Genomic DNA, 27,781 nt, shown 5'->3' with positions numbered 1-27,781 from the left:
TTGACTGCACAGACTTTGTCAGCAAAATGATGCCTCTGCTTTTTAATACGCTGTCTAGGTTTGTCATGGCTTTTCTTCCAAGGAGCAAGCGTCTTTTAACCTCATGGCTGCAACACTACCCACAGTGCTTTTGGAATCCAAGAAAATAAAGTCTGTCACTGTTTCTATTTTTTCCCATTCTATTTGCATGAAGTGATGGGACTGGATGCCATGATCTTAGTTTTTTGAATGTTGAGTTTTAAGCCAAGTTTTTCACTCTCCTCTTTCACTTTCATCAAGAGACTGTTTAGTTCCTCTTCACTTTCTGCCATAAGGGTAGTGTCATCTGCATATCTGAGGTTATTGATATTTCTCCAGCAATCTTGATTCCCTCTTGAGCTTCATCCAGCCTGGTGTTTCAAATGATGTACTCTGCTTATAGTTCAATAAGCAGGGTATAATATACAGCCTTGACGTACTCCTTTCCCAATTTGGAATCAGTCTGTTGTTCCATGTCCAGTTCTAACTGCTGCTGCTTTATCTGCATACAGGTTTTTCAGGAGGCAGGAAAGGTGTTGTGGTATTCCCATTACTACATCCCATACTATATCATCTTTAAGAATTTTCCACAGTTTGTTGTGATCCACACAGTCCAAGGCTCTAGCATAGTCAATGAGGCAGAAGTTTATCTGGAATTCCTTTGCTTTTTCTGTGATCCTGCTAATGTTGGCAATTTCAGCTCTGATTCCTCTGCCTTTTCTAAATCCAGTGTGTACATCTGGAAGTTCACAGTTCACGTACTGTTGAAGCCTAGCCTGAAGAATTTTGAGCATTACCTTGCTAGCATGTGAAATGAGTGCAACTGTGTAGTAGTTTGAACATTCTTTGGCATTGCCCTTCTTTGAAATTGGAATGAAAACCAACCTTTTCCAGTCATGTGGCCACTCTTGAGTTTTCCTAATTTGCTAGCATATTGAATGCAGCACTTTCACAGCACCATCTTTAAGGATTTGAAATAGTTCAGCTAGAATTCCATCACCTCCACTAGCTGTGTTCTTAGTAACGCTTCCTAAGACCCAATTGACTTCACACTCCAGGATCTGGCTCTAGGTGAGTGATCACACTCTCATGGTTATCTGGGTCATGAATACCCTTTTTGTATAGTTCTTCTGTGTATTCTTGCCACCCCTTCTTAATATCTTTTGCTTCTGATAGGTCCATACCATTTCTGTCCTTTATTGTGCCCATCTTTGCACGAAATGTTCCCTTTGTATCTCTCATTTTCATAAAGAGATCTCTAGTCTTTCCCATTCTATTGTTTTTCCTCTATTGTTGGCATTGCTCACTTAAGACATCTTTTTCTTATCTCTCCTTGCTATTTGGAAATCTGCATTCAGATGTGTATATATTTCCTTTTCTCTCTTGTCTTTCACATCTCTTCTTTTCTTAGCTATTTGTAAGGCTTCCTCAGACAACCATTTTACCTTTTTGCATTTCTTTTCTTGGGGATGGTGTTGACCCCTGTCTTCTGTACAATGTTATAAACCTCCATCCATAGTTCTTCTGGCACTGTCTATTGCATATAATCCTTTGAATCTATGTCCCTTCCATTGTAAGGGATTTGATTTAGGTCATACCTGAATGGCCTAGTTGTTTCCCCTACTTTCTTCAAGACTGAATTTTGCAATAAAGTGTTCATGATCTGAGCCACAGTCAGCTCCAGGTCTTGTTTTTGCTGACTGTATAGAGCTTCTCCATCTTCAGCTGCAGAGAATATAATCAATCTGATTTCAGTACTGACCATCTGGTGATGTCCATGGATAAAATTGTCTCTTGTGTTGTTGGAAGAGGGTGTTTACTATGAGCAGTGTGTTTTGTTAGCAAAACTCTGTTAGTCTTTGCCCTGCTTCATTTCATACTCCAAGGCCAAATTTGCCTGTTACTTCAGGTATCTCTTCACTTCCCACTTTTGCATTCCAGTCCTCTATGATGAAAATGACATTTTTTTTTGGTGTTAGTTCTAGAGGGTCCTACAGGTCTTCATAGAACCATTCAACTTCAGCTTCTTTGGCATCAGTGGTTGGGGCATAGACTTGGATTACTGTGATATTAAATGGCTTGCCTTAGAAAGGAACCAAGATCATTCTGTCATTTTTGAGATTGCACCCAAGTACTGCATTTTGGACTCTTTTGTCGACTATGAGGGCTACTCCATTTCTTCTAAGGGATTCTTGGCCACACTAGTAGATACAATGGTCATCTGAATTAAATTTGCCCATTCCCATCCATTTTAGTTCACTGGTTCCTAAAATGTCAACGTTCACTCTTGATGTCTCCTGCTTGACCACTTCCAATTTATCTTGACTCATGGACCTAACATTCCAGGTTCCTATGCAGTGCTATTCTTTATGGCATCAGAGTTTACTTTCGCCTCCAGATACATCTGCAGCTGGGCATATTTTGCACTTCAGCTCAGTTTCTTCATTCCTTCTGCAGCTCTTTCTCCACTCTTCTCCAGTAGCATATTGGATACCTACTGACCTGGGGTGGGGTGGGGGATTCATCTTTCAGTGTTATATCTTTTTGCCTTTTCATGCTGTTCATTGGGTTCTCAAGGCAAGAATGCTGAAGTAGTTTGCCATTCCCTTCTCCACTGGACCACATTTTGTCAAAACTCTCCACCATGACCCATCCGTCTTGGGTGGCCCTACACAGTATGGCTCGTAGTTTCATTAAATTGTGCAAAGCTGTGATGAATGTGATCATTTTTGTTAGTTTTCTGTGATTGTGATTTTCAATCTGTCTGCCTTCAGATGGATGAGGATAATAGGCTTTGCAAGCTTCCTGATGGGAGGGGCTGGCTCCTGTATTATACTGAGGGTTTTCATGGATAAGCTGAAAGTTCCACATTAGAAATGGTTAAGAAGGAAGTTGGCACTAGCATATGTATGCCCTCCCTTCCAAGTCTCAGAATCCCTCATTGTATAGATAGAATTCCATAAAAATGCTCTGTCTCAGGGATCGGAGGTGGAAAAGAGTTTTTTTCCAACTTCTTTTTATGCATTTTGGATGAAAGGACAAGTAATTGAAATATGGGATGGGTATGCTAAGTAAGGATTTCCCAGGTGGCGCTAGTAGCAGAGAACCTGCCTGCCATGCAAGAGCGGTAGGTTCAGTTCCTGGGTCTGGAAGATCCCCTGGAGAAGGATGTGGCAACCCACTCCATTATTCTTGCCTGGAGGATCCCATGGACAGAGGAGCCTGGTGGGCTACAGTCTATAGCGTTGCAGAGAGTCAGACATAACTGAAGCAAGTTAGCATGCATACATGCTAAGAAAAGAATGATTCGTCTTTGCACCTCTGCCCCCCGTATGCACACACCCATGCTGCCGTAGGGAAATGGGTTTTTATCCTTACCCTTTCTCCTGTAAAGACATCAGATCACTATAGCGGTATACTCAATCAAGTCAAGGCTATGTTTGACACCGTTAACAAGGCGAATGCAAACAATAGAGGAAACCTGAGAAAACTTGATTCAGCCCTTTTATTTCCAAAATATCTGGAGTCCCAAATATGGTTCTAGTCTCTGCATTTCAGAAGAGAAATAAAGACACCTAGAAGGGGATAACCAGAAGGCCGGCAGGGATAAAATGATAGTCACTGGAGACCTTGCTAAAAGGCTGACCTGTTAGCCTTGAAGAGCTCAGGGACACTATAGAAAAATGCTTAAAACCACTTGCTCTTTGGATGATGTGAATGTAAATTCCAAAAGGTTAGGACAATGAGAATCTCTTTAAAACTTTTAATGAGTTAAGTTTAAGACAAAAAGTACATCTTTACAAACCCAATGACTTAGTAAATAAGTCGTATGTGAAAGAAATCCCCAGAGGAATCCATGGTATTTGTGAGAGGCAGTGTCATAGCACATGACTGCCGGGAGAAGCTGAGATGTGCCTCGGCTCTCTGACTGGTAGGAGGATAACCTTGCCTTAATCCATGCTGCTTGGCAGCCTCCTCCCCAAGACAGCTGCTCTGCCCTAAGGGACTTTCCTGGTAGCTCAGTGGTAAAGAATTCACCTGCCAATGCAGGAGACACGGGTTCGATCCCTGGGTCAAAAAGATCCCAGAGGAGGAAATTGCAACACACAATTGTATTCTTGCCTGGAAAGTTTCATGGACAGAGGAGCCTGGTGGGCTGTAGTCCATGGGGTCACAAAAGATTCCTGACACAACTTAGTGACTAACCACCAACAACCCTGGCCTAAACACACCATTTTCCCTACCAAAGAATGATAAGTCTTATCTTACAAAGAATGTTGCTTCTAGCAACATTTGTTTTATTTTATCTGATAGTCTCTCTGTGCTGAGATTTGAATCCTCACTAGAGTCCAATTTGAATTTTATCTAGTATCACAGGAGAGTTGACAGAAGAAAACCAAATCTAAGACTTCAGTCACACTGAAGCAGTTTCATTATTTTCTTTCTTATCTTCTCTTGGTTTGTAAATGTGGAAGCCTCTCCCAAGCACCTTGAGTGCCTTTATCTCCAGGCCCCAAGTGTTGGGAAAACCTAATAGACTCCTAAGCCCATCATGTTTGAGTATCTCAGCAAACTTATTACCAGCTAATTAGTTAAGCCCTCTCCCAAACCTGAAACTTGTGCATACTCATATTCAGTGTTTAAAAATTGAAGTATAATTGATATACAGTGCTGTTACTAAGTCTTTTGAGTTGTGTCTAACTCTTTGCAATCCTATGGCCTGTAGCCTGCCAGGCTCCTCTGTTCAGGGTGAGTTTCCAGGCAAGAAAACTGGAGTGGGTTGCCATCTAACTTTCTTTATACATATACATAGTTTTTTTTTCAGATTCTTTTCCCTTATAAATTATTACAAGAGAGTGAATGTAGTACTCTGTGATGGACAGTACGTCCTTATTGGTTACTTTATATACAGTAGTGTGTATCTGTTAATCTCAAGCTCCTAATTTTATCCCTCCCCCCTCATTCCCCTTTGGTAAGCTTAAGCTTGTTTTCAAAGTCTGTGAGTCTGTTTATGTTTTGAAAATAAGTTCACTTGTACCACTTTTTAGATTCCACATATGAGTGATATCATATTATATTTGGCTTTTGTGCCTAGTTTATGTAGTTTAAAAATCTCTCAGTTCAGTCACTCAGTCATGTCCAACTTTTTGTGACCCCATGGATTGCTGCACGCCAAGCTTCCCTGCCTGTCACCAACTCCTGTACCTTACTCAAACTCATGTCCATCGAGTCGGTGATGCCATCCAACCGTCTCATCCTCTGTCATCCCCTTCTCCTCACGCCTTCAATCTTGCCCAGCATCAGGGTCTTTTCTAATAGTCAGTTCATCACATCAGGTGGTCAAAGTATCGGAGTTTCAGCTTCAGCATCAGTCCTTCCAATGAATATTCAGGACTGATTTCCTTTAGGATGGACTGCTTGGATCTCCTTGCAGTCCAAGGGACTCTCAGGAGTCTTCTCCAACACCACAGTTCAAAAGCATCAATTCTTCGGCACTCAGCTTTCTTGAGTCCAACTCCCACATCCATACATGACCACTGGAAAAACCGTAGCTTTGAGTAGATGAACCTTTGTTGGCAATAATGTCTCTATTTTTTAATATGCTGTCTAGGTTGGCCATAGCTTTTCTTCCAAGGTGCAAGCATCTTTTAATTTCATGGCTGCAGTCACCATCTGCAGCGATTTTGGAGCCCCAAAAAAAATAAAGTCTGTCACTGTTTCCATTGTTTCTCCATCTATTTGCCATGAAGTAATGGGACCAGATGCCATGATCTTAGTTTTCTGAATGTTGAGTTTTAAGCCAACTTTTTCACTCTCCTCTTTCACTGTCATCAAGAGGCTCTTTAGTTCCTCTTCACTTTCTGCCATAAGTGTGGGGTCATCTGCATATCTGAGGTTATTGATATTTCTCCCAGCAATCTTGATTCCTGCTTGTGCTTCATCCACTCTGCATTTCACATGATGTTCTCTGCATATAAGTTAAATAAGCAAGGTGACAATACACAGCCTTCACGTACTCCTTGACGGGCTTCCCTTGTGGCTTAGCTGGTAAAGAATCCACATTACAATGTGGGAGACCAGGGTTCGATCCCTAGGTTGGGAAGATTTCCTGGAGAAGGGAAGGGCTACCCACTCCAGTATTCTAGCCTGGAGAAGAATATTCGAGTGGGTAGCCATCATATGTGTGTGTGTGTGTGTGTGTATACACACAGACATATCTTTAGCCATTCCTCTGTCAATGGACATTCAGATTGATTGCTTCCATGTCGTGGCTATTGTACATAGGTGCATACTCTTTCTGAAAACTTACAGTTAACTGAAAATCCTGAGTTTGCATTCCTTTGCCAGGTAATGCACTGAAATAGCATTATTTAGCAGGATCTTCCTGGTGCTTGAGACAAGAAAACAGCACATGTGCCACATGTTTGCCCGGCAAGCACAAGATGTCATGCTAGAATTTGCAAATGTGAGCCTTGTGTTCTGTGCTGTATCATCACTGAGAGAACTCTGAAAGCAAAAGAATACTGTTAGTACTTTTAGATCTTGGTTTTTCCTGGTGACTCAGATGGTAAAGAATCTACCTGCAATGTGGGAGTCCAAGGGTTTGGATCCCTGGGTGGGGAAGATCCCCTGGAGAAGGGAATGGCTACCCACTCCAGTATTCTTGCCTGAAGAATTCTATGAACAGAGGAGCCTGGCAGGCTACCATCCACAGGGTCGCAAAGAATCAGACACCACTGAGGGACTAACAATACAGATATAGGCGGTTTTTTGGTGGGCATTTTTGGTTTTTTAATTATCCTGTTTTATGAAATTTTTTAATAGGCATTCAAGTGTCCATAACTTTCACACATTAAATTAGAAATGTCATAGCTGTATGCAATTTCAGAGTTGCTGTAGGTTCCCTCTAGGTGTTCTCTATTATGCGTAAAGAGATAAGTAAAACTAATAATTCAACTACTGCTTTGGATTGCTAGTTCCTTATTGAAACTTGTGCTGAAAACCAGCGATTTAAAAGAAAATTATTTCTTCCTGTATTTCCTTCCCAAGAAATGGTATAACACTATATTTTGGACTATTGCAGATCTTGCAGTGAAAGTTAATGAATTTAAACTCTATTATTCCAAAGATATGCATTAAGTTTACTAGCAGGGCTATGAAATTGGATTTTAGAATTTCTATTAAATTGTAACACCACAATCTCAGTGAAGCATTTGATCCCAACACCATATGTCAGAGAGAAAGTCAGGAAACTACAGAATGTACTCTTATTTTCTGCTGTTACAATGATATTTCTCAAGATTTTTTGGTGAGTGTTTGTGTGGTATATCCTATACATGTGAACTTTCGTTAACAGAGACATTGCTATTTTAGTAACACATTTCAGTCCAAAACTAGCTTCTTCTTAGTCTGTGTAAGCCAGAACATTGCTGAGGATAAAATTGGTACTAAAATAACATGGATTCAGATATGTCAGAATGCAGAATTCTAGACTTGGCACAGTTCAGTATTCCTTTCTTCAGCAAATATTTATTCAAAAACAGCCTTTGAGATATAGTTTGTGTTGCATTGAAAAGTTATTCCCCTGCAAGATGGGGATGGCACTTTGTATTCACTGTCAGTGGCACATAATCTTTTCATGGAACCAGCAAAAAGATTATGCCACCTTGTCTGCTGTGTCTATTAAACAGTGTCACACTCTCTAGTGCTATCAAGAAGAATGTCTTTATTTTCCTCTTTCCAGGGGATTTTTTTGTGACTATGTGAGACTGAACCAGCTGGAGAAGGCCATTTTTAAAACATTCCCTTTAATTTCATAATTGTTAAAAGATATGGGGTAAATACTCTGGCAAGAGATAATGGAATTTCTTTTTTTTTTCTTTGGGGACTTTTATTTTCAAGTCTTTCATTGGCTATGTAGTCATCTTTTGATCTCTAACAAGCTAAAAATTATCTTTAATTGTAAGAAACCTCATGAAGTTAAGAGAGAAAATTTTGAAGTGACTTTCACTACTCTAGTTGAATTAGGACAAAAGTATAAATATACAATGGTTAGAAATTACTTTAATAATAAATGTTCATAATATATAGGTTAAACATGATAAAATCTTCAAGTGAAGTTAAATATTATAAATACATTAATGTCTCTAAAAGTAATTTTTAATGCCATTCCTATCAGGATCTCAGTGTTTTGGTTTTGTTGTTTCTTTTTTATTTTCCCATGCCTTATTTGCTGTTACTGTTCAGTTGCTAAGACGTGTCCAACTCTTTGCAACCCCATAGACTGCACCAGCAACTTTGTGGGCAAAGTGATGTCTCTGCTTTTTAATACTCTGTCTTGGTTGGTCATAACTTTCCTTCCAAGGAGCAAGCGTTTTTTAATTTCATGACTGCAGTCACTGTCCACAGGGATTTTGGAGAACAAAAAAATAAAATCTGTCACTACTTCCACTTATCCCCATATATTTGCCATGAAGTAATGGGACTGGATGTCATGATCTCAGCTTTTTGAATGTTGAGTTTCTAGCCAGCTTTTCACTCTCCTCTTTCACCTTCATCAAGAGACTCCTTAGTTCCTCTTCACTTTATGCCATTAGGGTGGTTTCCTCCACATATCTAAGGTTGTTGATTTTTCCCAGTAATCATGATTCCAGCTTGTGATTCATCCATCTTGTATTTCACATGGATAATTTGCATAGACATTAAATTAGTAAGGTAACAATATACAGCTTTGACGTACTCCTTTCCCAATTTTAAACCATTCCATCATTCACTGTCCAGTTCTAACTGTTGCTTCCTAACCCACATACAAGTTTCTCAGGAGACGGGTAAGGTGGTCTGGTATCCCCATCTCTTTAAGAATTTTCCACAGTTTGTTATGAGCCACACATCAAAGCCTTTCGCATAGTCAGTGAAGCAGACGTTTTTCTGAAACTCCCTTGCTTTCTCCATGATCCAACAAATGTTGGCAATTTGATCTCTGATTGCTCTGCCTTCTCTAAACCCCGCTTGTATATCTGGAAGTTATCAGTTCACGTACTACTGAAGGCTAGCTTGAAGGATTTTGAACATAACCATACTGGCATATCAAATAAGCACAATTTCATGGTAGTTTGAACATTCCTTGGTGTTGCCCTTCTTTGGGATTGAAATTAAAATTGACCTTTTCCTGTCCTGTGGCCACTGCTGTGTTTTCCATATTTGCTGGCATATTGAGTGCAGCACTTTCACGGCATCATCTTTTAGAACTTTAAAAAGCTCAGCTGGAATTCCATCGCTTCACTAGCTTTGTTCATTGCAATGCTTCCTAAGGCCCACCTGACTTCACACTCCAGGATATCTGGCTTTAGGTGTGTGGCCACACCATGGTGATTGTTGGGGTCATTAAGAGCTTTCTTGTATAGTTCCTCTATGTATTCTTGCCACCTATTCTTATTCTCTTTTGTTGGGTCCTTAACATTTCTGTGCTTTATCATCCCCATCTTTGCATGAAATATTCCCTTGATACTTCCAATTTTTTTTTTGAAGAGCTCTCTGGACTTTCCCATTCCATTGTTTTCCTCTATCTCTTTGCATTGTTCATTTAAGAAGCCTTCTTATCTCTCTGTGCTATTCTCTGGAACTTTCTCCCCCCCCCCCCAATGTTTTATATGCTTACATTTATTAACCGCAGTTTAAATTTTATTTTATATTGGAGTATTGTTGTTTTTCAATCACAAAGTTGTGTCTGACTCTTTATGACCCCATGGACTGCAGCATTCCAGACTTTCCTGTCCACTACAGTCTCCCAAAGTTTGTTCAGACTCATGTCCTTTGAGTCGGTGATGTCATCCAATCATCTCATCTTTTGTTGCCTCCTCCTCCTCCTGCTCTCAGTCTTTCCCAGCAATACGACCCTTTCCAATGAGTCAGCTCTTTACATCACGTGGCCAAAGTATTGGAGCTTCAGCATCAGTCCTTCCAGTGAATATTCAGAGTTGATCTCTTTTAGGATTTATTGGTTTGATCTCTTTGCTGTCCAAGGAATACTTGAGAGTCTTCTCGAGCAACACAATTCAAAAGCATCAGATCTTCGGTGCTCAGCCTTCTTTATGGTCCAATCTTATACCCGTTCATGATCCTGAAAAAACCATAGCTTTGACTATACAGACCTTTGTGGGCAAAGTGATGACTCTGCTTTTTAATATGCTATCTAGAGTTATCATAATTTCTCTTACAAGGAGCAAGCATCTTTTAATTTCATGACTGCAGTCACTCACTATGCACACTGATTTTGGAGCCCCAGAAAGTAAAACCTGTCACTGTTTCCACTTTTTTCCCCTGCTATTTGCCATTAAGTGATGGGACTGGATGCCTGGATCATAGTTTTTTGAATATTGAATTTTAAGCCAACTTTTCCACTCTCCTCTTTCTCTTTCATCAAGAGGCTCCTTAGTTTCTCTTCGCTTTCTGTATTAGAGCAGTGTCATCTGCATATCTGAGATTTTTTTATATTCCTCCCTGCTATCTTAACTCCAACTTGTGCTTCATCCTGGCATTTCACATGATGTACTCTGCATAGAAGTTCAATAAGCAGGGAGACAATACACAGCCTTGACGTACTCCTTTCCCAATTTGGAACCAGTCTGTTGTTCCATGTCTGGTTCTAACTGTTGCCTGTTGACCTGTATACAGGCCTCTCAGAAGGTAGGTAAGATGGTCTGGAACTCCAGTCTCTTTAAGAGTCTTCCATAGTTTATGATCCACACAGTTAAAGGCTTTAGCGTAGTCAGTGAAACAGAGGTAGATGTTTTTCCCGATTCCCTTACTTTTTCTATAATCCAACAGATGTTAGCAATTTGATCTCTGGTTCCTCTGCCTTCTCTAAATCCAGCTTGAATATCTGGAAGTTTTCAGATCACGTACTGTTGAAGCCTCGCTTGGAGAATTTTGAGCATTGCTTTGCTAGTGTGGGAGACGAGTGCAATTGTGTGGTAGTTTAAACTTTCTTTGGCATTGGAATGAAAACTGACCATTTCCAGTGCTGTGGACCACTGCCGAGCTTTCCAAAGTTGCTGGCTTAATGAGTGCAGCACTTTCACAGCATCATCTTTTAGGATTTGAAATAGCTGAAATTTGGAATTCTATCACCTCCACTAGCTTTGTTCGTAGTGATGCTTCCTACAACCCACTTGACTTCATACTCCAGGATATCTGGCTAAGTGAGTGATCTCAACATCATGGTTATCTGGGTCATGAAGATCTTTTTTGTATAGTTCTTCTGTGTATTCTTGGCACCTCTTCTTAATATCTTCTGATTCTGTTAGGTCCCTACCATTTCTGTCCCTTACTGTACCCATCTTTGCATGAAGAAGCTGAGGTACAGGGGATTAAGGAATCTCTCTGGTGACACAAAGAGCTTTTTCACTCTCCTCTTTCACTTTCATCAAGAGGCTCTTTTGTTTCTCTTTGATTTCTGCATATCTGAGGTTATTGTTATTTCTCCCAGCAATCTCTATTTCAGCTTGTGTTTCATCCAATCTACATCTAAGTTAAATAAGCAGGGTGACAACATACAGCCTTGATGTACTCCTTTCCCAATTTGGAACCAGTCAGTTGAGTGCAACCCTTTAACAGCATCATCTTTTAGAAGCTGAAATAGCTCAGCTGAAATTCCATCACCTCCACTGGCTTTGTTGCTACTGGAGTCTAGTTTATTAATCAACTGTACTCCAATATAGTTGGAGTTGCTAACAGTGCTGTGTTATTTTGGGTGTACAGAAAAGTGATTCCATTGTACATATAAATACATATAAATGTATCTATCCTTCTTCAAGTTATTGTCTCATTTAGGTTATTACAGTATATTGAGCAGAATTCCTTGTGCTATACAGTATGTCCTTATTGGTGATCAGTTTTAAATACAGCAGCATATATGTCAATCCATATCTCCCAATGTGTACCTCCCGACTACCCTACCCCCTAGTAACCATAGGTTCATTCTTTAATTCTTTGAATCTGTTTTCTAAATAAATTCATCTGTTAGCATTTTTTTTTTTAGAAATCCATATATAAGTGATATATAATATTTGTCTGACTTACTTCACTTAGTTTGGTAATCCCCAAGTCCAACCATGTTGCTTCAAATGACAAGATTTCATTCTTTAGTGGCTGAGTAATATTCTGTTGTATATATGTACCACATCTCCTCTATCCATTTGTCTATCAGGGAATATTTAGATTGCTTCCTTGTCTTAGCAATTGTAAAGTGAAGTCGTTTAGTCATGTCTGACTCTTTGCGACCCCATGGAGTGTAGCCTACCAGCTCCTCTGTCCATGGAATTTTCCAGGCAAGAATACTGAAGCAGGTTGCCATAAACCATGCTGCAATTAACTTTGGGGTACATGTATCCTTTCAAATCATGGTTTTCTCTGGATATGCCCAGGAGTGGGATTGCTGGATTATATGGCGCCTCAGTGTTTTGTTTTGTTTTTTTTTTAAGGAACCTCCATAATGTTCTCCATAGTACCTATACCAATTTACATTCCCACCAACAGTGTAGAGGATTCCCTTTTCTTGCCACCCTTTCCAGCCTTTAGAGTTTGCAGACATTGTGATGAAGGCCATACTGAGTGCTGGTATTCCAGTATAGATTTGATTTGCATTTCCCCAATCATTAGCAATGTTGAGCATCTTTCCATGTGCCTCCTCGCCATCTGTATATCTCTTTTATAGAAATGTCTGTCAGGTCTTCTTCCCACTTTTTGTTTGGGTTGTTTTTTTGACATAGTTTCATGGGCTCTTTATTATTTTTTGAGATTAATATCTCTTTTCTGTTCCCTGATTTGCAAATATTTTTCCTATTTTTATTTTGTTTATGGTTTCTTTGATGTGCAAAAAGTTTTGAGTTAATGAGGGTCTTTTTATTTCTGTTACTCTAGAAAAAAAAAGACATTGCATATGTTTTCTTAGGGTTTTATAGTACCTGTCCAGTTTTACGTTGAGGGCTTTAATCCATTTTGAGTTCATTTTTGTGTATGGTGTTAAAGTATGTTCTAATTTCATTTTTTAACATGTAACTGTCTAGTTCTCCCAGCACCATTTATAAAGAGGTTATTTTTTCTCCATTGTATACTCTTCTCTCTTTTTTTATAGTTTAAGTGACCACAGATGTGAGGGGTTATTTCTCAACTTTCTATCCTATTCCATTGATCTATATTCCTTTTTTTATGCCAATATCATACTGTTTTGATTACTGTTCCTGTGCAGCATAGTCTGAAGTCAGGGAGCCTGATTCCTCCAGCTTCATTTTTCTTCCTCAGGATTGCTTTGGCAATTCAGGGTCTTATGTGTCTCCATACAAATTTAAAAATTTTTGACCTAGTTTTGCCAAAAATGACATTGGTAATTTGATATGGATTGCATTGAATCTATAGATTTCCTAGGGTAGTGCAGTCACTTTGACACTACTGATTCTTCCAATCCAAGAACATGGTTTATCTTTCCATCTGTTTTCGTCATCTTCTATTTCTTTCATCAGTGTTGTACAGGCCTTTTGTCTCCTTAGGCAGATTTCTTCATAGGTATTTTTTTCTTTTTGTTGCAATGGTAAATGTTTCCTTAATTTTTCTTTATGACTTTTGATTGTTGGTGTATAGAAATGCATCAGATTTTTGTGTGTCCTGTAACTTTACTGTATTTGTTGATGAGATCTAGTAGCTTTCTGGTAGCATCTTTAGGATTCTCTGGGCACAGTATCATGTCATCTCCAGTGACTTCAGAAACAGTTTTATTCCTTTTTCAATTTGGATTCCTTCATTTCTTTTTTTCTTTGTGCCATGGCTAGGGCTTCCAGAGCTATATATAATAAAGAGTGGACATCCTATTCTTCTTCTTGACCTTAGAGGCAATGTTTTCACCTTTACTCTATTAAGTTTGAAATTTTTCATGCCCTTTTTATGCCCTTTATTATGTTTAGGTATGTTTGCTCTATACCTACTTTGTAGATAGTTTTTATCATAAATGGGTGTTAAAGTTTGTCAAAAGCTTTTTTTGCATCTATTTAGGTGATCACATGATTTTTATTCTTCAATTTGTCAGTGTGGTGTATCATATCGATTAATTTGCATATATTGAATTGTTGCATCCCTGCGATAAATCCCACTTGATCATGGTGGTTTGGTTTGTTAGTAATTATTGAGGATTTTTGCATCTATGTTTATCAGTGATATTGACCTGTAATGTCCTTTTTTTGTGGTATCTTTGGTTGGTATCAGGGTGATAGTAGCCTCATAGAATGCATTTGGGAGTGTTCTTTCCTCTGCAATTTTTTGGAATAGTTTCAGTAAAGCTAGCTTTTAACTCTTCTCTAAATATTTGATAGAATTTGCCTGTGGAACTGGTTGTGGAACTTTTTGTTGAGAGTTTTTTAATCCCAATTTCAATTTTGGTATTTGTGATTAGTTTGTGTATATTTCTATTTCTTCCTGATTCAATTTCGGGAGATTATACCTTTCTAAGAATTTATCCATTTATTCCAGAATGTCCATTTGGTTGGCATATAGTTGCTTGTAGTAGTCTCTTAAGATTGTTTTGTTGACTAAAGAAGATGCACAACTTGAGAATTTCAAGTCTTGAGAGTTTCAAGTTAAGATTTCTTTGGGACAAAATGAGGACTGAAGCCTGGGAGGCAGCACCTCAGTTCTGAGAAACTGTTCCAAAGATGCAATATATTAGGTTCTGGTGAAGGAGGAGTAGATACCATTAAGCACTCATTTTACAAAAGGTTTTCTGCTAGTCAGTCATGAGGATCTGATGTCATCATGAAGAGATGTAGTGCTTTTCTAGATATGAGTCGATGCAAGGATTCAGTTCAGTTCAGTCAGTTGTGTCCAACTCTGCAACCCCATGGACTGCAGCACACCAGGCTTTCCTATCACCAGCTCCCGGAGCTTGCTCAAACTCATGTCCATCGAGTTGGTGATGCCATCCAACCATCTCATCCTCTGTCATCCCCTTCTCCTCCTGCCTTCAATCTTTCCCAGCATCAGGGTCTTTTTCAATGAGTCGGTTTTTCGTATCAGGTGGCCAAAGTACTGGAGTTTCAGCCTCAGTGTCAGTCCTTCCAATGAATATTCAGGACTGATTCCCTTAAGGATGGACTGGTTGGATCTCCTTGCAGTTCAAGGGACTCTCAACAGTCTCCTCCAATACCACAATTCAAAAGCATCAATGCAAGGACTGGGGTCATAAAATCTGTTCCTGAAAATATCCAACTATTCAAAGGCCTGTCCCACTAGATTCCCGGAGCACAGGGTGCCTCATGCCACCCTGAACTCCCTCAGCGGGTGTTGAAGGTCAGCGGCACAGGGTTCAATCTCCACAGAGGCAGATAGCAAATGCCCTTGTTCAATCATTGGCAGTGTTCTTGGCAAGTGCCAATTTCTAGTTGACAGGGCCCCCTTGTGGTCATAAATTCAACCGTATTTGGGGAGGCATTTCGTGACCATCTTGTCCCATGTGGCCAGAACAGCTCAGTCCCAGTTCTGAAGAAAGTTTTTGCCGATAGGCCGCTCAATGTGCTATTACTGGACTAAGTCTTAATAGTTAAAGATCTCTGGACACCTGTCTTCTAGTTGTGGTCCAGGAAAATATTCCCTCTCGTTGCATCTTCCCATATCTAGAGTTACACTATTACAATCATTGATCACATATCAAAGTATACATTTGATCAACTGCTTTAAGTTTAGTCATCATTATTTTTGTTGGAGGCTCAGTCACACACTGGGTAATACAAGACAATAATCTTATAAAACTTGCAAAATACAAATTGATAACACTAGTGGAATTGTAAATATTTCATTCGTGATCCTCCCACACCAAACCAGTTTATTTATTTTTTTAAGATCATCAAGACCAGGGAAATGGTCACTTAAGGCAGAAATCTGATTTTTCATATGGTTCATCAAATGTGTTACATTAAAGGATTTGTCAGGTATGAAAACACAACAATTTGAATTGTGGCACAGGTGCCCGCCTGAGGCGCTAAAAGGATGTCAAGGGCCATGCACTTCCGTAGCACTGCCTTTCTCATTATGGAGACCTCAGAGTTCGATAGGCTAGTAGCCTGGTTATCATCATTTAAAGCTTGTTGAGTGAAAGTTATTAAGGCTCACCTCAATATGGCCAATTACATCCTCCAATCTCATTGAAGGCACACACACACACACATTTAAAAAAAAAAGCTGCTAAATGGTCATATCAGTAGAATACAAATCTTTTGATCCATTAGATTCATACCAATGGTAGATTGGCTGGGGTTACCTCTAGTTTGTTAACGTGTATAACCTTAACTTTATGGGACTCCCAGGCTACACCTTCGTATCCATCTCTGTAGATACCAAGGCCATAAATTAGTACCACAGATCCACTGAGTTCCAATCACTCTCTCTAAGGGTAATAATAGGCATAGTTCATAAAGTACCCAGCTATGTGTGTTAGTCACTCAGTCATGTCCAACTCCTTGTGACCCCATGGATTGTAGCCCACCAGGCTCCTCTGTCCATGGAGTGGGTTGCCATTTCCTTCTCCAGGGGATCTTCTTGACCCAGGGATCAAACCCAGGTCTCCTGCCTTGCAGGCAGACTCTTTACCGTCTGAACTACCCCACAAATCCACTGAGTTCCATATCACTGTCTCTCTAAGGGGGGGTAATAGGCATAGTTCATAAAGTACCCAGCCTAGTTTCATAATAGTGCTAGGTTGATCATTCTTTGTATGACTTAATTGTTCCCAACATCGAGGAGCTTTTAAACTTAAATGATGATAGCCTAGTGTCAACTGTATAGATCCATCCCATGACTGTGGGAGTTTTCCTTTCACTAGACAAGAAGTTACAAGTGCTTTGATTGAGACTTAGCTCATCACTCTGATTGAGTTTGAATGATCCTAAGAGAAAAATAAATGGCCAGGGTCAGAGCAGGTATTATTAATCGACCCGGTGAGAGGATCCCATCTAGTAATATCATGAATAGACAGAAAAGGACTGAACTCTCTTCTAAAGTAAATTTCCTGGTGGGTATCCAATCAGAACCCTGGAGGGGAGAAATCTACCAAGGTAACCCAAAAGTCCTAGACACAGGTAACTGGCCACAACCCAACAATTGGATTGAGTTGTAGACTAGCATAGAATCGTGGTCTGTGATAGAAAACATTTGATGGATATGCAGAAGTCCAAGAAGTTAAAAAAACACACACACACATTATAAATGATCATACAAATCAGGTCCAGCATCTTGGGCAAGCTGTCTACCTCTGATGTCGTTTTCTTCTCATCCCAGTATAGTTCCGGTTCCTCTGAGCATCCTTTTAAGGTGAGTTGGAGGTCAGCAGGCCTCTCGATAGACCAGTCCAGGGTAGGGGTCTCTGGAAGTAGGAGTTAATCCAAGAGTCAGTTTCCCTTCAGTTTCACTGTGCATGAGATAGTTAAAATACCTGATAAAAAGGTCTTTCCATCTATGTTGGAGATAGTTTCTTAAGTTATGTCTTTTTCCAGTCTTGGTTGCAGTTCATGAGGCATCTGATCTTCATCCAAATATAGATTACTGGGCTAAGCTTCAGAAATAAACTTAGAATGTTCTTTATTAATTCAATTAAATTTTACATTAAAATACTCTAACAGAAAAGAACTATTCAGGAAATGAGTCTTAGTTGATACAGACAACCATCAACAAACTGGGATTTAACGTTCATTGAAATATCTTTTTCTCCCTAAAATCACTTTCATTTTTACCAAATATAACCAAATAGACTTGTTTGTGAAATAAGTCTGGTCTCAATAAACTTGGTCTGATTATTTATATTTATTATATGATTTATTATATGATTATAATCATAATTGATCACAGACTTTTTGCTGAAACTTTCATAGAGCCTCACACTGAACTTATAAAATAAAACCTTTCGGGGCTAGGAAAGTCATGCAAAAGGCTCATCACAGATTTTGCCTAACAGATCTAAGTGAAGTCCTCTCTTCTCAAGGTCTCCGAAATTCCTTGAGATTTCTGTACCTGTTTGTGAGATAACCTTCCTAACTGATCAGATAAAGTTACTGGAAACTCTTAGCTTACAATCTCTGGAGGGGCCAGATAGAGAAAAAAATAAATGTTTCAATTTGTTTATATAGTTTTTCAAAAGTACTGCCATAATTAGTCTGAGAGGAAGGTTTTCCTTACACCTGGAAAACAGACTCAAACCAGTCATTTTTCAGATAGAAACCATGAAAGTTACAAACATATTTGCCAGTTCATTCAGTCCTTTTGTTAACCTCTGTGAAGTCATCTGGTTTTGCATTAGAATCCTTTCATTTCTTACCCAGTTCAGAAACTTGTATTTATCCAAAAGTCCTTTCTAGAAGCTTCTTGAAGAGGAGGCATTTTTGCGAAATTTGGTTAGTGCTGTGATACTAAATAGAATTATGACTGATAACATTTACCCGAACATATGAGAATTTTAAGAACTCCATATAGTTTCTAGGATATCTATATTAGTAACATTTACCATACAATATAACCCAAGATTTATTACTCACTTGACGTGTGCTTAGTCGCTCAGTCATGTCCGAATCTTTGCAACCCCATGGAATGTAGCCTGCCAAACTCCTCTGTCCATGGGGATTCTCTAGGCAAGAATACTGGAGTGGGTAACCTTTCCCTTCTTCAGGGGATCTGCCCAATCCAGGGATTGAACCCAGGTCAACTGCATTGCAGGCAGATTCTTTAACAGACTGACTTGACAATACTTCCCATGTAATTCTGCATGCAAAATGAACATAATTAGTATAATATCTCTTTCAGGGATATTTCAGGGGCCCTCTGAAGCATCCCAAAGTTAGCTAGAATTGAAAAGTGCTACATGAGAATGGTTTAGGAAGTTTTGTCAACAAGTATCGAAAAGGTTTAAAACACTCAGTCAGATAGGATTGAAGATCATTCACTTAGTCAAAGTAACAATAAAGGATTTCTGAGGCAAATATAGAACTGATCATTTAAGAGGTAAATAAACTTAAATCTATTATCAGAGGCAGTTCAACATCTGAAGAAAGCATGTGCCCTTAACAGAGAGAAGAACCAAATTCTAGTTTTTATACCAGCTTACATTTAAATTCATTTAAAGGTAAACTTAATTGAATTTATTTTAAACTTAATCCTAGTAGTAATAGTGAAAGCCACTCAGTCAAGTTCGACTCTTGCAACCCCATGGACTGTAACCCGCCAGGCTCCCTCGTCAATGGGATTCTCCAGGCAAGAATCCTGGAGTGGGTTGCTATTTCTTTCTCCAGGGGATCTTCCTGATCCAGGAATTGAACCCAAGTCTCCTGCACTGCAGGCAGGTTCTTTACCAACTGAGGTATGAGGAAAGCCCAAACTTAGTCCTAACCATGCACAAAACTCTTTTTTCAGGGTCCACTTTCCACAAACCATCTTATCACTTTCTGTATCAGCTACTCTGTTCTCCCATTCTGAAACAGCCATCTGTAAATCAGACCTACTTCCTTTTCCCTCATAAAATGCAGTTCCATTCTTCATACCTTCTTTGCTGAAAACTACACATCCTACTTTCCTTAAGCAACCAAGAACTGACCTTTATATTAGCATTCTATAGATTGGTAAGCATAAATACCAGTGATAATTTCTAGAAACATTTGCTTTCTTGTAGAGAACATCTTAGGATGGCACCAAACATTCATTAAGAGTCCAAAATCTCCTTAGTTTCTCTGTAAGAGGAAATTAGTGTTCAGTAATACATATTTCAAAATCTTATTTTATTTGAGATGATCTAGCTATTCAATAGACTTCCAACACTTAGTTTACACACAACTCTTACAAAGTCAAGTTACCTCAATCTGGAGAAACTATTTTAGACAGACATTCCTAAAGCATAATTGTTCTTAAGAGTTTATCTAAAAGCTCAAATATCATTTACATTGAAGTTTCCTCACTCAAGGTACTTTCCTTGCTGACAAACTTGTAACAGATATAATAATATTTAACTTATATTAAACCTAGGCCCAATGAAAATATTATGCTTCATGTTAATGACTCTTAGAAATGTCTATATTAGGTCAACAAACAATAATACCAGGTATTTAATACTGAATATTTCCCAATTCACATGAACCTGAGATTCATTTAGGTTTAATTTCTCTTGTATTTAGAATTGTTTGATTTGTAAGTGCTCACTTTTCTTTAGGCCAATGAGAGCTCATTTACAAACCAATCTCAGCAATCTTATCCAAAAACAAAGACACACACTGAGACCATATGTCCAAATAGACACAAAAGACATCTCATAGCTTTGTTTTCCAAACTTAGTTATAAATCAGATATCACAATACAAAACTCACTAGTTGTTAACAACGGTTGTAATAAGAAGATTTTTTAAAGACTTTGATCCCTTTTTTTCTTTTGGTTTCAAGAATTAGAGATTGTTTAAATAAGATAAGGGCTCCTAGTGGCTCAGGTGATAAAGAATCTGTATGCAGTATGGGATCCCTGGGCCGGGAAGATCCTCTGGAGGAGGAAATGGCAACCCACTCCAGTATTCTTGCCTGGAGAATTCCATGGACATAGGAGCCTGGCAGGCAAAGAGTCAGACACGACTGAGCAACTAACCTGACTGCACTACTAGATAAATGATCCAGAGAGCTCTGGTCTCAAGGCATAAGAAGAGTTAATTCCTCAGGGCAAGAATTCTTAAAGAGATTTTTTTTTTTGTTTCTTCAAACTTTCTCTGAAGTCTTCAATACACTGTCAAAAATCATATTTTTCCATGGTCATAGTTTTATAGCCAAGATTCAGATAGATAGTGCTCAAATTGGCCCTGATAACAAGAGCAGATTAGCCCCAGCAAGGAGTGTCCCAATGGGGAAGTGGGAGTCCTAATTGAATCAGACCCAGGCTGTTGATTATAGGAGGAATTCCTGGACATAAGGGAACTTCAATCCATTTTCCTATCCTATGTCAATAAAGATCTAATATTTTTAGGCCATTTTCCTTGTCCTAGCTATCAGTTGACAAGTCATTTAAAACATTTTTTCCAAGGGGTATCCAGGTGGAGTATAGAACCTTAGAAGAAGGTCTTCCCATATTAGCTTGAGCAGTTTGTACCAGATGTCTGTATGTTCAAACCAACAAAACCAAACCAGAACCTTACCAGCTGGGAGTCACACTCTAAATAAAGCAGAAGGCAAAGTGATGCCCAGAAATCAAATGGCATAAATGCCAAATGTGACTTCCCAGTCCCACTAGACCTGCAACTTGGCAGACTCAGTGCTAGCAGCCATTTTTTAGCTCTGATATAGTTTCAAGCAATTTCTTGTTTGTTTCCTACAAAGAAGTTACTCTATTGTTTCCTCTTTTAGAAACTTCTGGATAACCAATAAAAGCAAGCATGGCTGACCTTTTCTAATTGTGCATGAAAAATATCAATTGTGGAATATCAAAAGAGCCCCATTTTTGGCCATTTTAGGTTAAGATCTCTTTTAGTATAATTTCTCCAATTAAGTAGGCACTCGCAAGTATGAGTTCTGCACGTATTATACATGAATCTGGCTGGAGTATTAATCAGAGGTGGGCTTTCTGATGCCCCTGTTTTCTGTTTTGGAGAGAGTTGTTTCCCATATTAAGTTGAGTTTGTCAGGGATAAAAATCACTAGGGAAATTGTGTAGTGGGCCTGTGTGCTGCTTGTGAGCTTAACTCCTTCAGGCATCACCCCAGAGTCATTTCAGCCCATCTTACGTGGCTCAGATTCTGCCTCTGGCAATCTAAGACCACCGTGGCTTCTCAGGTCACTGAGTGGCCAGTTCTTATGTGTGACCCTAGGGTGAGCAAGTATTTTAATTAATGAGTGGATTGCCCTGTGGGACCACTGCATGGAATGAGGACTAGGTAGCCACCGTTCCGATAAATTTCTTAGTCACCTGAGAACACCGGAACCTGCCAGAAGGAGTATTGTCACTCTTCTTCAGAGCAAAGCTCTCGTATAGTCTCCTTTTATCCTGACAAATTCCATAAAGGTTTGAGGGAAAGTGTCAGATCAGCCTCTTACTTAACCACTCAACAAAACCACTCAGTCCCCTACAATGGAGAGACCTCAGCATCTTTCAGCCAAGACCCAGGTATTTCTCAATTTTTTTCAATCCAGCCCCCACCCCCAGTACCTTTCCACTGGTGGGTAATTCCCCAGCATCTTTCAGCGGGACCCCCACCCAGTACCTTTCCACTGGGTGGAAATTTCTTAGTGTCTTCCAACCGAGCCCAACTCAGTGTCCAGATCTTGGGTGGTTATGCCCTGAATGTTTCACCTACCCCCCAGTATCTTTCCAACTGGCAGGGGGCAGGTAACCTGCTCCACCACCAATTAAAACTCGGAATCTCAACCAATACAGGAGATTCGAGAACCAGAAGAGACTTACCCAAATTCATCTGCATTCCCCGAGGAGGTAGATGGGCGCAGGGTGCCACTGCTGGTACTGAAGTTCCGGTTCTTTGTGGAGTTCAGGCGAAGGAAGGGAGTCCACTCTGGGTCACTAAAAAAGATGCACAACTTGAGTTGCAAGTTAAGTTTTCTTTGGGGCAAAAAGAGCACTGCAGCCTGGGAGGCAACCCCTCAGAGATTTCTAAGAGACTGCCCTAAAGACGCAGTGAGGGAAGGTCAACGTATGAGTTTTTGGTGAAGGGGGAGTTCAGTACCGTTAAACAGTCATTTTACAAAAGGTTTTCTGCTAGTCAGGAGGCTCTGATGTCATCATGAAGGGATTTCGTGCTTTTCTAGATATGAGGAGGTGCCAGGATTGGGGTCATAAAATCTGTTCCTGAAAATATCCAACTACCCAAAGACCTGTCCCACCAGATTCCCTGGGGCACAGGGTGCCTCCCCGAACTCCCTCAGCGGGTGTTGAACGGCAGCAGCTGCAGCAGCACAGGGTTCAGCCTCCACGGGGCAGACGGCAGATGCCCTCGTTGTTCAGTCGTTGGCAGTGCTCTTGGGTAGCGCCAATTTGTAGCTGACATGTTGTACTACTGTGGTGTCCACTGTAACTTCTCCTTTTCCATTTCCAAGTGCTCACAGCGCAAGTAAGCACATGTGAAAAACTCAGTTATTCATGCCACGTCCCACTACTCCATGCTCTACCAACCAGTGGCTAATTTTATTTTCTTTCTTTCTGAAGCAAGCACATCTCAAAGTTTACTGTTATAAAAGCCTTCTGGGAGAAAAATAGACATACGAAGTTCAAAAATCTTTGAAACAAAAGAATGATGAACAAAGTCATGCAATATCCTGTGTTCAGGACACTATAGGTCACAGTGATCTCAAGAGTATTGTATGGATCTAGGAATTAATACAGAAGGCAAACCAAAAGCGAGTATTTTAAAAATAGCATTGATTGGAGTTCTCTCTCTTGATACTGGGTTGATTTTGTTCTCTAGGTGAGAAATGAACAAGTGCCACTGTGATAGAGACCATCATGCGCACCAGATATCCACGTGCTCCTCTCCGTTTCCCAACATCCTTTGCAATTTGGCTGAGGTCATATAATTAGTTAAGGTCAATGCAATGTATCCAGAAATTAGTTAAGCTGCTTCCATACCTTGGTTTTTTAAAACACCTTGCATAATCTCACAGCTCTTTGCTGTTTCTCATTGTGAATGTGAATGCTGCATTTTTCAGATGCTAGCTAAAATTTGCAGCAGCCTGGATCTCTGAATTACTCTTTCAAAGAGACCACCTTCAGCAAGCTGCCTGACCAACAGCCTGTGCCAGAAGCAAAAAATAAATATCTGTTGCATAAAAAAAAAGATCTTTTTAAAACATATAAAAATGATAAATATGTATTCCTGCTCCAGAAAACCAATCTTCAACTTATTTAACTCTTTAAATACTCATTGCCTGTGTTGCATGCAGGCTGCTTCGGTCATGTCTGACTCTTCGCAACCCTATGGACTGACTGTAACCCTCTAGGTTCCTCTGTCCATGGAATTCTGCAGCCAAGAATACTGGATGGGTTGCTGCGCCCTCCTCCAGGGGATCTTCCCCACGCAGGGTTCAAACCTGCATCTCTGACTTCTGCATTGGCAGGCAGGTTCTTTACCACAAGCATCACCTGGGAAACTCATTCATTACCCATTCAAATGATACCATTCAAATGATAATTTTAAAATTATTATTAAGAAAGCAGCAGTAGTGTATTTTGAAAAACATGTTTATCAGACCTCACATGTGGGGGGAAAAAAAAGACCCAGACAAGAAAATAATAAAAATAATTCCCAAGAAAAGGAAGGCCAAATGATTAATAGTCTATTCTTCTTTACTAGGTTTTCCAGGGGAATTTTGACAATGATACTCACAGAAAAAACGTCATTGATCCTCCCATCTATGCACGGCACATAAGGATCCTTCCTTGGTCCTGGTATGGGAGGATCACACTGAGGTCGGAGCTGCTGGGCTGCACAGAGGAAGAGTGAAGAGACGTCACAGGCCTCCTCTCTGTTTTCCTTAAGTATCTCCATGGAATGAACTCTGCAAAATCTATAGGAAACTGAACAGGATTTTTCATGAAAAGTGCTCAAATTACGGTAGGCCACTAACTGTCTTCTTAAGGAGGTCTAAGCCTGCCTTTTCAATGGTTTAATTTGATTTTTATCGTTTAAATTCCTTAAGCAACATCACATTAACTGTGAATTAGTTTTTTCTTTGTTTTCTTATTCATACTGGTTGAAATGTATTAGGCAAAGAAAGTAGCACTCTTGATAGCAAGGGTAAAACAATCTTATAGTTATCAAATAAAAGCAAGAGTTGTTAGAGCTTTCATGATCAATACTGAACTTATAAAAAGAATACTGCAATGTTAGCAATAAGTTTTGTCCTTCTGTAATGAGTCTATATTATCCTAATTATTTCCCGGTGCCTACCAAACACTGTCAGTGTTTGTAATCGAATTTTGAAGATGAATCTGTAACATGCAGTACTAATTGATATTATAATTTTCATTTGACTTTTATTTCTAATCAGAGATTATATGATCTTACTTTCTGTGCTATTCTATATTCTATATATTATATACTGCCTGAATAAGTTCATATTTTTCCCAGTTGACTTTTGTCCTATTATTTGTCTAAAAAAGTATGTTTGTGTATATACATATGTGCACATATATACACACACACATATACATGTGAAACAGGATTGAGTATCAGTAGATTGAGCATATTTAATATCAGTAGATTAAATCTGCAATTTGTTTGTTTTTGAAGGAAGCTATAACTATGTAATCTTCAAATATTTCCTTAATTAAAGACCCCAGTACTACCATCTTGCAAAATAAACAACAAAACCCCATTATGTTTCTTTAAAGCAAAATTTAAATCTTTGTTTTGATGGTATTTACAAATAGTCTTATCTTCACTTTAAAATAATAGAATAATTATTTGTCTATTTAAAAAAAAATTTAGCAAGCAAATATTGACATAGTACTGCATAACTTGGCCAGGCATACTCATCATGTCTTTGTTCATCTCTGCATTTCCTGTGAAACTAGAATTTTATTGAGGTTTGAAACTGGTGGTTTCTCAGGAAAGCACAGTGTATAGATACTTGTGAGAAGAAAAGTATTTACTAATGGCAAAGTAGTCAACCATTTTCAAGGTAAAAACTGATTTCTATTTATTTTGCTTCAAAGGTCCTGAAAAAAATAAGCAATTATCATAACGATTTGTTATTGATAATGGAGGTTTCATTGACATTCTCTCAAATTAAATTTCTCACTGCCTCCATGAAAGTCCTCAGCATCTTATTTATAAGCTTTACCAGTGTTTGTTTTATTAAGGCTTAGACACAGAATTATTGGAGTTTTAAATTAAGGGTTCTAGAAAAGAAAGTGTGGTATGTGTACAAAGCTTTGAAAAGGTCCTGTGCAACATTGGTTTTTTTTTTTTTCTCCTTATTATTTGTGCTGCATAACAAAAGTCACTAGACTGTTACTGTCTTGTCTGTCCATGTGTTAACAGCATTTCTTGATGATGTATATATATGGAGTGGTCTTCAATCATAGTGAAGATTTATAAAGAGAAAGTCAATCATAATGGCATTTTTATAAGAGCAAAATTAGGACTGGCTGGCCACATATTTGTCCTATGCCTACATGCTTTCTACTTCAGACTCTTATTATAAAATTGTTAATTTGAAGAATCTGAAATGGTGATCAGTTTTTAGCATATTAAAAAAAAAAAAGCTGCCATGTCATCAATAACATCCTCTTAAGATGGCTTTAAATTAGGAATGTAACTATATTTAATTTACTAAATTGAAGGATCATATCACAAATAAATACTTTGGTTCAAAGATATACACACCTTTACTCTGTAGCCAATGGCCCTATTTCTTTAAAGACTTACTGTCCCACCGAACTCTCCCTTGTAGGTTATGCACAATTCTTGATTCTCTACAGAGTGTATTTTTAAAGTTATGAGTAATTTTTTGCAATGATTTACTTTCTCAGAATTATTCATTGCTTCTTATGATTTATGTTATTGGTAGTTTTTCAAAAAAAATATTTTCAAAGAGTTTGCTAAAATGTTGTTACCTTTTATTAGAAATACATAGAAATGGCTTTTGCTTTGTGCATTTTCTCTCTTCTGTATATGCTTTTCATCAACATGGGCTATCTCTTTAACCCACGATGCCCCAGACTAATGACAATAAAGGGACTCCCTGTAGAAATGTATTGTGAGGTAGTATATAGCTTTTGTGTAATTTCTATCAATGACATTAAAGTGAAGCAGATTTATTCTGTTTAAATTCACAGTAAAGCAAGTAAAACCTCATAAGCACAAGGCACAGAAGAATCACCTGGCCTTCACCATGAGTAACTATAACATGCTAATTTTATAATCTATGATATTATAATTTTAAACATATATCTGTCTTATTAAAAGCATTTGTCATAATCACTAATTCTAGTTTTAGGTTTGACTTTCTCTTTCTGAATGGCTTCATAAAGGTTTATGTGAATTTTGAAGACTTAGGGTATTAATGATTGCATCTTTGCTAATCAACAAAATATGAAATATAATATTCATTGCTGGCGTCTGATGTGTCAGTAAGTACAGAAATAAGTAAGATACAAATAACCTTTGCAAACTTTCAAGCTGTGTAATATTCCAATGTTGGGTTTTTTCTTTGTATTATACACTTAAATCATGTAGGATGTTGTAAAATCAGTATGACCTTGTCTAGTCTTCAAAGTTAAAATAAACTTTTGAAAATCTGGGATACTATTGAAGCAGTTGTAATCAAACACATTTGTAAGAACACACAAATTGTCTGAATGTGAATACGCACTCTCTTAACTACATGCTGGTTTACTTTTTCTTTGTACGGGAAAATTAAACAAGTACAGAAAAAGGAAAAGGAAATCATAATAGTCTTCAAATGTACATTGATATCAGCCAAATTGGCCTTTCCAAAATTATTAAAATTTGTGCATTTCTCCTGCTTTTAGCTGTGGAAATTTTATTGGAATACGAATAACCCAAAGTCATTTATTTTTGCCTCATGCATAATTAAAGTCTTGTGCTCCAGGATTGATCTGTCCACTGGTAAGCAGGTGCTATTGCTGTTATTTCTATTGTTTTTAAGTACATGAGTCTCAGGAATATAATGAAGTGATCTAGTCAATAGTAAGCTATCATACAAATGCTACTAACATATCTATCCATGTAACT

General features: G+C 38.7%; 1 protein-coding gene across 2 annotated transcripts in view; it reads left to right on the top strand.

Annotated features, from left to right (window-relative positions):
- The window catches only part of EDIL3 (EGF like repeats and discoidin domains 3), a 450,361-nt gene extending 423,032 nt beyond the window's left edge, over nucleotides 1–27,329 (top strand). For both annotated transcript variants that reach the window (XM_065919096.1, XM_065919097.1), the window contains one exon: nucleotides 24,374–27,329. In XM_065919096.1, the coding sequence (XP_065775168.1) occupies nucleotides 24,374–24,523 (150 nt within the window). In that variant the 3' untranslated portion in view covers nucleotides 24,524–27,329. The remainder of the gene's footprint in view (nucleotides 1–24,373) is intronic.
- Nucleotides 27,330–27,781: the final 452 nt, after the last annotated feature.

This window comes from Muntiacus reevesi, chromosome 1 (genome assembly GCF_963930625.1).
Source record: "Muntiacus reevesi chromosome 1, mMunRee1.1, whole genome shotgun sequence".
NCBI classification, from domain to species: domain Eukaryota; kingdom Metazoa; phylum Chordata; class Mammalia; order Artiodactyla; family Cervidae; genus Muntiacus; species Muntiacus reevesi.
The sequence above is the reverse complement of the archived record's forward strand: the minus strand, read 5'-3'. Positions and strand labels throughout refer to the sequence as shown.